This window comes from Chionomys nivalis, chromosome 7 (genome assembly GCF_950005125.1).
Source record: "Chionomys nivalis chromosome 7, mChiNiv1.1, whole genome shotgun sequence".
Lineage (NCBI taxonomy): Eukaryota > Metazoa > Chordata > Mammalia > Rodentia > Cricetidae > Chionomys > Chionomys nivalis.
Genome location: NC_080092.1, coordinates 68,045,538 through 68,058,283, shown reverse-complemented (window position 1 = coordinate 68,058,283; position 12,746 = coordinate 68,045,538). Strand labels below are relative to the sequence as shown.

The 12,746-nt window shown below is 43.3% G+C and overlaps 1 protein-coding gene across 1 annotated transcript in view; it reads left to right on the top strand.

Annotated features, from left to right (window-relative positions):
* Window positions 1-691: 691 nt before the first annotated feature.
* Ppm1e (protein phosphatase, Mg2+/Mn2+ dependent 1E) overlaps window positions 692-12,746 on the top strand; it is a 147,173-nt gene continuing 135,118 nt past the window's right edge. The window contains exon 1 of the mRNA XM_057775895.1: window positions 692-1,293. Within this exon, the coding sequence (XP_057631878.1) occupies window positions 848-1,293 (446 nt within the window). The 5' untranslated portion in view covers window positions 692-847. The remainder of the gene's footprint in view (window positions 1,294-12,746) is intronic.

Genomic DNA, 12,746 nt, shown 5'->3' with positions numbered 1-12,746 from the left:
ATAAACAAGGCATTGTGTGGACACGAGGCAGAGATATATTTTCATAGAGCGGAGCTAAGGGAAAAGATTGTGAAAGCTTTCGAGACTTAGATCTGGGTTCCAACACCAACGCCACTGCTGGGAAGTCTGGACTTTAAAGCGAGTAAATTACTACTTTATTTCTCACATTCATCTTTTTGAGAAATGGGGATACTTAGAATCAAATGAAGGAACCTAAGCAAAGGAAACTACCCTTTTAGGTGCCTATGCACGCATCTCTAATTTCGAGGTGTATCCTCAGTAAAAAGACGTTTACTGTGTACTGTAGTATCAACGGATATGCTAAGGCAAGGCAAGGAAGGAAACTGAAGTCAATACACTCCTAGTGGAACCAAGAAATGCTTTCCTTCACTCTTAGCGTGAAACTGGTCTTCATCCAATAAGGACCATTCGAAGTTGGAGTGCAGGAGTCCAGTGTCTTTACCACTCTACAGACTCGACGGGAAGGACCCTGGAATTCTTAATTAGAACCGGTTGCCACGGCGACAGTCTCTAGGCAGCGTGGGCTGAGCTCTCGGTAGGGATTGCGGGTGGGCCGCCGCTGGACCCTGTGCGCGCGCCCGCCACCAACTTTCCCTCCAGACCGGAGAGGGGTGGCGCGCTCCGCCCCCGCCCCTGGGCCGCGCACGTCCGAGCTCGGTGGCGCGCACGCCTGCGGGAGCCCTCTCCAGGCAACCCAGTGCTGATCGCCGGTGCCGGTGCGGCCGTTCCCCCTCCATAGCGGGAGGCGAGGCTCCGAAGCAGCCCCCTCCTCCTCCTGGGCTCATCCTCCACCCCCTTCCCGGTGGACCTCAGGGCATGAGCAACGATGGCGGGCTGCATCCCTGAGGAGAAAACTTACCGGCGCTTCCTGGAGCTGTTCCTGGGCGAGTTCCGCGGACCGTGCGGCGGCGGAGAGCCAGAGCCCGAACCCGAATCTGAGCCTGAGCCCGAAGCGGAGCTGGTCGCGGCTGAGGCGGCCGAGGCTTCGGGGGAAGAACCGGGGGAGGACGCTGCGACAGTAGCGGCGGCCGAGGAGGGGGAGCAGGACCAAGACCCCGAGCCCGAAGAGGAGGCGGTGGAGGAGGAGGAGGCGGCGGCCGAGGGCGAGGAGGAGGAGGAAACGGCGGCCCCGGGGCACTCGGCCGTGCCGCCGCCGCCGCAGCCCCAGCTGCCGCCGCTGCCCCCGCTCCCGCGCCCGCTGTCGGAGCGCATCACCCGGGAGGAGGTGGAGGGCGAGAGCCTAGACCTGTGCCTGCAGCAGCTCTACAAATAGTTAAGTAACGGGGCTCGGCCGCGGGTGGGCCGCCGTCTCCGGGTCGCCAGCCTGGGTCCCCGTCCCCGCCACCCGCGTCCCCGCGGGGCTCTCGGGCGGGGTCTCCGCGCCTGCACCCGGCCCGGCTTCTTCGGCTCTCTCGGCCAGCTTCTCGGCCACTTCGCACACCCTTCCCCGGCTCCTTCCTGAGGAGGTCTTCCCTCCCGTCTTGGGCTCCCCTTTCTTCCCAGCGCCCTTCTTCCTGGGGTTTCCTCCCACCTTCGTCTGTCTGCCCTTTCCCGGGCTGCGTTTCTTGTTGGGCGGCGGGGACGCGCGACTCCTTTATGGACTGTGAGGTGGAGGTGTCTTCCTGCGTAACCGCAACAAAGCTAATACCGTCCCGGTGTCCAAGAGTGGCCCAGACCCCTAGATTTTTCCGTCAGGTCCTCACGGTTGAAATGAAAAGCTCTGTAATGGCTTTCCTACGCGAGTGCCTAGTATTATACTTTATAGACATTTGACAGGTCATAATTGAGAGAGGTGGAAAGGGATTGGGAAGGAAGGGTAAAACCCTACTAAGCAAGCCTTTAGGTGAAAAGACGCGGTCGTAATTCATTAAAGTAGAAAAGTCAACCTGGTTTGATAAAATTGCAATTAAGTGCAGTATTTTCAGTCCATTAAGTAGATGGGGTGGGAGGTGGGGGGAAAGCAGATGGCTTAGCTACCCAGATGAAAGTCTAAAATAGAAAGGTCAAGGCTTTGCCTTTCATCCGAGTTCTGCTTTTTATGGGCTTGAAATAGAAACGGTTTACAATTGCGTTTCTTTCCAAACGGAATTGTTCCAAAATAATGCCTCCGCACACTGGAGAGCCGGGAGTCTTTTGCCATTCAGCTAATAGTTGTAATGAAAGGTGTTACTCTGACCACCTAAAAAGTTTACTACTGCGAGTCACTGCAGCTAAGTTCAGACCCACTTCCTGGATTTCTCCAAAGCTGAAAAGAAGGGCCTGGAAAAGAAAGCTGTTTTATGGTCTCGGCTGACCTCGTAGACACCTGATCAAACCATTCTCCTGTTAAAAGCAGCTGCTCTTCAAAGTGAAAAAGCCACTGAGCAGATCAGATCTGTAGAACTGGACCGTGTGGATGCCACACTTTATAAACCATCTGGCAATTAATTTTGCAATAATGTTCGATTACCCAGGGAATAATGTGTTTTGGGGAAATGCGAAAATAAAATGGCGTGTAATACCACCACCCAGGGGTAAACAGCATTAACGGTTTAGAGTAGTTCTTTTGTAAACTGTCAAAGAAAAGGACCTACAAAATGCCGGTTTTTATACGCTATTCAAAGACACTCAAGTTTCTGCTTACAATATAATGGAAATGTTTACCAAAGTGAAGGAATTTATCTCAGACTAGTACTATTTGGACAGTTTTAATCTTTACATATGCACCTCCAGAAGGGACACACAGGTTAAGCATTAGCGAATGCTCCCCTAGTCTGTCATTAATGTAGGACAGTCCTGAACATTTCAAGGCTTTTAAAATTGAGCTGTACATGATGAGATGTACAAAATGAGATGGCAAGATGTGGGTGTTTTTTTCTTAATGTGAATAGAAAACAATATTAATTTTAATGTACGTATACATTAGAAAAATGATTAAAATCATAAGGTGATCACCAATGGAGAGTAGAAGCTTGTAATTGAAATAAAACTAGCAAAATTAAAGTAAGAAAGTATTATTTCTCCTCAAATCAGAGATTTTTCACGTAAGGTCAGACTTTGTACCATATTTTGTTCCGATGCTAGCAGAGATAAAATGGCTGGCTTGTTTGTGTAAAGTATCTTTAAGGTCCTTAGTGGGTTAAAAGTTTAAAATGTGTAATGACATTTTTAGGTTTTATTCTTTTTTTAAAAAAAGCTTAAGACAGTCACAAGAATCAGGACCAGCTGACTCTATTAAAGAGGCTCTTCATTTTACAGGTGAGATTACTATGCTGACTCTATTAAAGAGTTAGGTCATTTTCTATTCAGGCCCTTCATTTTACAGGTGAGATTACTGCCTCTGTGCAGATCTGGGGAAAAACAAGTCGTGTACAAATGATTCCAACAGTTTCCAGCTTAGTTGCTGAGTCTCAAAACACCTTGGCATAGCTGGGATGTTGACTTTTTAAATATCAGAGGAAGTTCTTAGAAATAATTCTTTTTTTTTTTAAAGTATGTGTCCGTGTAGGGGTATGTATACGTGAGTACAGGTGCCAGGGGTCTAGAATCCTCCAGATTAGGCCAATAAGCGTGAATTGCCTACATGTGGATGTTGGGAACCCGACTCCTGTCCTCTGAGAGAACAGGAAGTGCTCTTAACCACTGAGTCTTCTTTCCAGTCCCTAAAAGAAATTCTGACTGCAAATACTTAATGAAGTCTTAAAAATATGTATTTTCTCAGCCAGGTGGTGGTGGTGGCATACACCTTTAACATAGCAGAGGCAGGCAATTTCTGTGAGCTAGAGGCTTGCCTGGTCACAGAGTGAGATCCAGGATAGCCCGAACACAGTGAAACACACACACACACACACACACACACACACACATTTCCCCTTCAACTTCTCTCAGCTGTTTTTCCCCTCCACCAGTTTTGGGAGCTGAGCCTCACTCAGGCCTTATGCATGCTCACCAAATGCTCCACCACTGAGCTATAACCCCAGCCCTAATTTGATAATTTGGACTAGGTTAACCAATTTGATCATTAAGACTGTAGAAAAAAATTAGCACTGAATTTGATACTAGTTTATGTCTAGTGTGTTTTCCTGTCAGTATTTGAGAAATCTATCTGCTACTAAGGGGATTGAAAGTCTCAAAGAAACAAACAAAAAACCCAGCTTCGGGCTGGAGAGATGGCTCAGTGGTTAAGAGCACTAATTGCTCTTCCAGAGGACCTGAGTTCAATTCCCAGCACCCACATGACAGTTCACACCTGTCTGTAATTCTAGTTCTGGGGAATCTGACACCTTCACACAGAATATACACAAGCAAAACACCAGTGTACAATAAGTAAATAAATCTTTTTTTTTTTTGATTTTTCGAGACAGGGTTTCTCTGTAGCTTTTTGGTTTCTGTCCCGGAACTAGCTCTTGTAGACCAGGCTGGCCTCGAACTCACAGAGATCCACCTGCCTCTGCCTCTTGAGTGCTGGGATTAAAGGCGTGAGCCACCACCACCTGGCCTAAATAAATAAATCTTAAAAAAAAAAAAACCCAGCTTCTACTCTGCTTTTTTATTTTGTTGCTGTTGTTATTTTGATACATGGTCTTAAAAGACAGCCCAGACTGTTGTTCATCTCCTGATTTCACTGCCTCAGCTTCCCCAGATCAAGGATTACAGGTTTGTGTGGCCATGTCTGGTTTGAAATTTTACCTTTTTATTTTTTTGTTTGTTTGTTTGTTTGAGACACTGTGTAGTCCTGGCTGGCCTAGAATTCACTATGTAGATCATCAGGCTAGTCTCAAACTCATAGAGACCTGCTTGCTTCTGCCTGACTGAAATGTTGCTTTAAGAAGTGTGATATAGTAACACATTTCCCCCAAAATTTGGTTCTCTTGACTATTAGAATAAGAACAGCAGATAGCTATCATTCCTAATCTTGGTAAATTCAGAGCGACTTAAAACAGTTATCTAGATTGCTGGTTGATAGTGGTGCACACCAACACAGGATGATCTCTGACTTCAAGTCCAGCCTCATCTACAGAGTGAGTTTTAGGACAGCCTGGGCTACACAGAGAAACCCTGTCTCAAAACAAACCCCAAAACAACAACAACACAGTTACATAGATAAGAAAAGAATGAAGGTTTAGGAACTTGAAAGTGTCTTAGAAGTTGTGAGGGTTCAGTGGTTAAGAGCACTTGCTGCTCTTGCAGATTAAAATTCGGTTCCCAGCACCCATGTCCAATGGCCCACAACTGCTGTAACTCCAGTTCCAGAAGATCCAGTGCCCTCTTCTGTCCTCTGTGGGCACAAAGCATCAATGTAGTATATATACAGCTCACATACATAAAATAAAAGTGAGTACTTTTGGGGGGAGATTTGGGTTTTTTGTTCTGTAGCCTTGTCTGTCCTGAAGCTCACTATGTAGACCAGGCTGGCTTTGAACTTCCAGAGATCTGCCTGCCTGCCTGCCTGCCTGCCTGCCTGCCTGCCTGCCTGCCTGCCTGGCTCGTAATTGCTGGACTTAAACAGATAGGCTACCATCCTGGCTAGAAAGTTTTTTTAGAGTAATTCTTAGGATAAAATTCTTACCTTTAAACTTCAACTTAGAAGATTTGTACATAGGTGTACTCTGCTATATACAAACAGCATGTAACATTTTGAAAGAACGATAATTTTAAAATGTCAACAACCCCCCCCACCTTTGAAAAAGATCTGCCCTCCATTTCCCAAGTAGTGGGATTACAAGGTGTGCCTCCATGCCTGGGTTCTTTGTTTCCTGGTAGGTATCTGTTCTACCATTGAGCCGTATCTCCTGAGCCTTTGATTCTCCAATAAAAAATTATAACTAATATCATGTTCAATTTGAATGTCAGAGTATGAGGTTACTTGTATAGGTTAATGTCAGTACTGTGTACAGTACAATACAACAACAATATAATACAATACTAAGGATCAGTTTGTTTTGATTCGTGAGAAACAAATATGCTGGTCTTATTTGAAAGCCGCGTGTTATCACATTTTCAAAGCAGTTGTTTTCTTGGTTATTCATTTCGGCTGGGACAGGCTTCCCAAGGCGGAGAGAGCTATCACAGCAGGCTGGCAAAGTTAAGTAGTTCCAGATGGTTTGCAGTAGCATCGAAGATAGCACATCAAGAATGGTTTGGAAAACAAAATCATTGGTTATAGACTCTAATAATCCAGTTATGTTGAATCATGAATGACATTGGTAGGAGTCATTCACCTTTGTTTCATTTTTGTGTATATACATGGGGAAGTACATGAATGAAAACTATATCACTCCTTCAAATATTAAACATTTTCTTATAAAAAATGTGTTCACCAAAAAGTGGAGAAAGTTTACATAAACAAAAAGGGTAATATAAATACAGCTTAGTGTTAATCATAGTTCCCAAGTCTTTCTCTTAGCCTTTGAAGCTGCTGCTTTGCTATAAATTTTTATTTTTTTCAAATATTTATTTATTTATTTATTATGTATACAATATTCTGTCTGTGTGCATGTCTGCAGGCCAGAAGAGGGCACCAGACCTCCTTACAGATGGTTGTGAGCCACCATGTGGTTGCTGGGAATTGAACTCCGGACCTTTGGAAGAACAAACAGTGCTCTTAACCACTGAGCCATCTCTCCAGCCCTGTAAATTTTTAAATATCCGTTTTTTTCTTTTTTTTTGGAGACACGGTTTCTCTGTAGCTTTGGTTCCTGTCCTGGAACTAGCTCTTGTAGACCAGTCTGGCCTCGAACTCACAGAGATCTGCTTGCCTCTGCCTCCCGAGTGCTGGGATTAAAGGTGTGCGCCACCACCACCCGGCCTGTCTTCTTAATATTGATGTTCTGTATTAGACCTTTTCAAGTCTAATATTTTTCGTTGATATCGTTCACCCACATGATTGGCTGCTGTGGTTATGCTCATGGCTCCCAGCTCTGCCTCCAACCATGCTTTGACTTCTACCTAGATGTCTAAAAGGCTTCTCAGATTTAACGCCCAGCCTCCTCTTCCATCCCTAAAACTAAAACAGAACCTGGCACTCTGTGTTTTGTTTGTTTCATGTGTTGCTGGGGATTGCATAGGTTGAAGCCTGATAATCTTTGGAGTGAATCCATCCCTGGTTTCTCTTTTGACCCCTCACATTTGATTTGTCAATTTAGCCTTGGAAATATCTCACAAACACGTCTCTTCCTATTCACACTGTCCTTGTTGTCTCGGGTCCACTTGATTTACCCCTTTGTAGTCACTGTTACCACTCTAGGATTAGACTACGTAGCTTTTCTTTCATTTTAAAGTTTTATTTTATGTGTATGTGTTCTTTGCCTACATATATATTGGTGCACCACATATATATTAGTGTATAGTTAACAGACAGTTGTGAGCCACCATGTGGGTGCTGGGAATTGAACCTGGGTCCTCTGGAAGAGCAGTCAGTGCTCTTAACTACCAAGTCATCTCTCCAGGCTCAGATTATATAGATTTATAAAGATATAGTATAAGTGCTTTACTAAAACATTTAAAAAAATTAGTATATATATGTGTATATATAAATATTTACGTGTGTGTGTGTGCACGTGCGCGCATGTGCATGTGTGCGTGCTTGTGGGAGTTATCTCCTATCATGTGAGTCCCAGGGACTGAACTCAGATCAGGTCATCAGATATGGCAGCAAGCTTCTGTATCCTCTGAGCCATCTTGCCAGCCACAGCTTAGACATTTTTACCTTTAATTGATGTTAACTAAACTGCAAGGTTAAGGGCATAGTCCTAAACTTCCAAGTCAATCCAAGACTTCTGATCCCAACTGTAAAGACAGCATTCTAACAAAGTTTAGAAGAAAGAGATCATATAAGACTGCCCTCATCTCTGAGACCAGCTGCAAGTTTGAGAGTTTCTTAAAACCACCCTCAAATCCAACAATTCTCTAGAAAAACAAATAGAACTCATTGACCACTATGGATATAATTTGTTGCAAGGACAAGCTGTGGATTAACGCCAGCCAAAGGAAGAAGTACACTGTACTGTAGGTGGAGTGTCAAGCATTCCTCCGCTCAGGGAGGTCTTACCTTCTGTATCACGTATGCTCAGAGTACTGACAATCTAAGAATCTCACCCAAGTCCTGGTTTTCAGGATTCTTATTGGCATTTGCATTTAAGAATATTTTTTATGTAATCAGGGATTCTGGGGACTTAAAGTTTTCCTCCTAGACCTGGGGACAGAGTCTGGACCTCTTTTTAGGCAAAACCCAATTGTTATTCCCACTGGTCTCCAGATGGAAGGCAGTGAGGCTTTCCATCTTCCCTCATCGGCCTTAGCTCTGGAATCCCTCTCCGCTCTACCCACTGTAGCAACCGCACTGCAGCTATTGCAGACTACTAAGGTATTAGTATGTTATCCTCTCCTAATGTCTGCGCATTTACAATGCCCCACCATGATGACATCTCATGCTCCATCCAAGGCCAGTCTAATCTCTTGTGTGTTGTGTAGGTGTCCATTTACTACCAGTCCCTTTAGGAAACCTGTCCTCATCATCCCCACATCTATAATGAACTGAGCGTCTCTTCTGTGTGCCCTTCCAGAGTACTCAGTGCACATTCCTTGTTGCACGCTCATGTTCCATTCATATCTTTTGAGAAACTAATGTTTATAATTCCACCATTCGACCTTCACAGTTAGGTATACCTAAAATAATTCATGAGAATGAAGGAAAAAATGGTAAAATCTATTGTATGCAAAATGTGAAATTAAGCCAGGCATGGTGGTACATCCCTGTAATTTCCAGCATTCTGAAGATGGAAGCTGGAGGATGGCCCGTTTGAGGCCAGCCTGTGCTATAGTAAGTTTAAGGACACATACATAGCAAGACTACAAACTTCTAAAAAGCAGGAGCTGAGTATGAGGATGTAGCTGAGTGGTAATTACTTGTTTAGCATAGGAAGACATTGGATTCAATTCCCAGTAGTGCCAAGAAAAAAATAAAGAAATGAGTGCTATTAATATTTGCTGTAATTATGGAGATTGGTAATTTGCTCTGAATGCAGCTGATTTCATGGCAAACCTGAAAGCTGAGAGGTTGAACAGTGGTGTATCTTCTCTAATTTTCAGGGCATTGTAAACTGTGTGGTTTACCTGTGCTTGATTAAATAGATTGAAGGATTTTATGTCCTGTATTAAATTTTTAGTTCTCATAAAATGGACAAATAATTTAATTTTTTTGCAACAATTAGGGGCTGGAGAAATAGCTTAGGTTGAGAGCTTGCTGCACAAGCATAAGGACCAGAGTCCAAATCCCAGCACTCCGTAACAAGACAGGTGTTCCGTAAATATCTACAACGCCATCTCTGAGGGATTCGGTTCCTTCTTCTGGCTTCTGTGTACCCCACAACATGCAAATAAATAATTTTTTGAAAGTCTAAGGTTGAACTTTGTAACACAAGAATAAAACATGTTATCCTTTTCTTAGTTACATATACTTTTTCTAAAAAATAATGTGTTTCGGCAATTAACTAAAATTCAAGTTAAAAGATTATGTAATATTGGTATATAAGAAATGTATGGGTTGGGCATGGTGGCACATGCTTTTTTTTTTTTTTCTTCTTAAGTGTGTAGCCCAGGCTGACCTCGAACTTGCGATTCTCCTGCCTCTGCCTGCTTTAGCAAATTCTACCAGCATGCGCCACCACAACTGGCAGCACATGCTTTTCATTCCAGTACTCAGGAGGCAGAGACAGATGGGTCTCTGAGTTTGAGGCCAGCCTGGTCTACAGAGTGAGTTGCAGGATAGCCAGGGCTGTAGAGTAAGACCATGTCCCAAAGGGAAAAAAAAATAGGGGGCAGGGTCAGCAGAGTGGCTCAGTGGTTAAACACTTGTGTAGCATGTGTAAGATTATCCCTAGCACTGCAGACAAAACAATGACAGGCATGGTCTGTAACCACAGTACTGTGGGGACTGAGGCAGAAGGATGATGAGTTTAGCTAAACTGGACCATAAAATACCAAGACCTTGTGCATTTGTTATTTTTCTCATCACTGACAAGATATCTGACAAAAGCAAGACAAGGGAAGGGAGGGTTTATTTTGGCTCATGGTTTAAGGATATAGTCTACAGTCATAAAGAAGATGTGATGCACCTACGGTCAAGGGGAGATGTCGTTTACAGTAACAGGGAAGATATAGTCTACAGTCATAAAGAAGATGTTGTCTGCGGTCATAGGGGAGATGTCGTCTACGGTCATAGGGAAATGTAGTCTATAGTCATTGGGACAGGAGAATAAGGAAGCCAGTCACACTGCATCCACTGTCGGGAAGCAGAGGAAAATGATTGCTGGTGCCCTTCTTTCTCTTATTTATTCTGGGACTCCGGCCTATGAAATAGTGCTGTCCATAGTGGGTCTTCTGATCTCATTTAAACCAATCTAGAAACTCCCTCACAGACCCTGACAAGTTGACAGATTCACCATCATACCCTGTATCAAAATCTGCTGCCCCAGGGGCTGGAGAGATGGCTCAGTGGTTAAGAGCATTGCCTGCTCTTCCAAAGGTCCTGAGTTCAATTCCCAGCAATCACATGGTGGCTCACAACCATCTGTAATGAGGTCTGGTGCCCTCTTCTGGCCTTCCGGCATACACACAGACAGAATATTGTATGCATAATAAATAAATAAATAAAATAAAAAAAGAACAATAATAATAATAAAAAAACAAAATCTGCTGCCCCACCTTGTGTGTGTTTCCCTACACATATATTTGAGTGTGTGTGTGTATTTTGTCTTGTTGCTGAGACAAAATACTCAAGAGAAGCGACCTGGGAGAAAGATTTAGTTTAGTTTCATGGTAAGGGGAGGCATGGTGGATGGGATGTCGCCTATGGTGGTAAGAGTTTTAGGTATGGCACGTTCTATCTGGACAAATCAGGAAATGGAAATGTTGGGCCAGAACTGGGGCTACCAATAACCATTTAAGCCCTGCTCCTACACCCCTGTGTCTTCCAACTAGGCCCCATTCCAAAAGGTTCCACAACCTCCCAAACAGCACTGCAGCTGGGGATCAAATATTCAAATACATGAGCTTATGGTGCGCATTTTACATTCAAACCATAATTTTCTGTTCCTGCTCCCATAGGCTTGTGATCTATCTAGTAATGCAAAACATACTCGGTCTAACTTCATGATTTCCATAGTCTTACAGTTTCAACAGTGTTCATAAGTTCAAAGTCCCTCTAAGATGCAGGCAATATATAGTGTTCTCTCTCTCTCTCTCTCTCTCTCTCTCTCTCTCTCTCTCTCCCTCCCTCTCCCCCCTCTCTCTCTCCCTCTCTCTCTCTCTCCCTCTCTCTCTCTGTATGTATATCTATTCCAGCCTGAGCATATTAATTTTGCCTCATCTATATTTCACACACCTTCCCTCATCTCTCATCATGTTCTATATGATTTTTTAGTGAGTTTTTAGTAATTAACCTGAATTCTATTGAACATGTTATATATTCCAAACTTTGAGAACATTTTGATGATCATCCTTTGGATAAGTCTCTCATTTTCTTATCTTTTCTTTATTATTTCTCCTCCTCCTCTTCTTCTCTTCTTCTCTCTTCTTCTCTCTTCTTCTTCTTCTTCTTCTTCTTCTTCTTCTTCTTCTTCTTCTTCTTCTTCTTCTTCTTCTTCTTCTTTCTTTCTTTCTTTCTTTCTTTCTTTCTTTCTTTCTTTCTTCTTCTTCAACTCAAGGTTTCTCTGATTAGCCCTGGCTGTCCTAGAACTCCCTCTGTAGACCAAGTTGGCCTTGAACTCAGAGACCTGCCTGCCTCTGTGCTGGTGGCCAGTGACTCCCATAGCAAACTGTGTGCTTAGTTTAGACTCAATATTTTTTTTTTAAATGCTGGGGTTGGAGGCTTCACTCAGTGATAGTTTTATCTTCCATGTATGGGACCCCTGAGTTCAATCCCCAACACTGGAAAAAAAATAGCACAACATAATAAGCACATATTCATGGAGTAATGTCTCATTCATGTTCCTAGGTTTCCGTGTTTAGAGCAGTGTATCTTTAGGGAGCCATTTCAGAAATTCTCTACACTACCATAGAGAAGCAAGATGGAACATTTTAATTATTTTGTTTAGAAATCTTTTAATTTCATTTCTAAATGAAAACAAAATGTTCTGCCTCCATTCCCACCAGCCTGGTCCAAGCTACCATTCGGCTACAAAATACCAAACAATTTTCCATTCTTCAGAGTGTTACTTTTCCGTCTGCTTAAGACACATCTCAGTGTGTTCAACTTGTAGCAACATGTTTGATGAGTCTGTAGGGCCCTACCTAAGACTGCTCCTGGTTACCCCTCATCTAGTCTTAACCTCAATTAACCTGTGTTCTTGGCCAGTAACTATGCACTAATTGTAATGATCTTGATTGAATTTGCAGACCCTGGATGCTCTTCTTGCTTCTTTACCTAATCAGCTTTTTTTCCCCTAACTTCTCAACTCAACTATTAGGCTTTATTCTAAATCTTTCTTCCCAGTAGAGTTATTCCTTTCTAGTGTAAAAGGATTACATTTATCTGTTTGTTATATGTGTGAGCATGTGTTTGGAGGTTACATGGAGGTCAGAGAATCATTTATGGTAGTTAGTTCTCAGCTTCCACCATGAGCGTTCCTAGGGTGGAGCTCTGGTCATTAGGTTGACAAGCACCCTTATTGCCTGAGCTATCATCAGTACTTTTTTTTTTCTTTTTAAAGACTATTACATTGTTACTGGCCTTACCTTGCTATGTA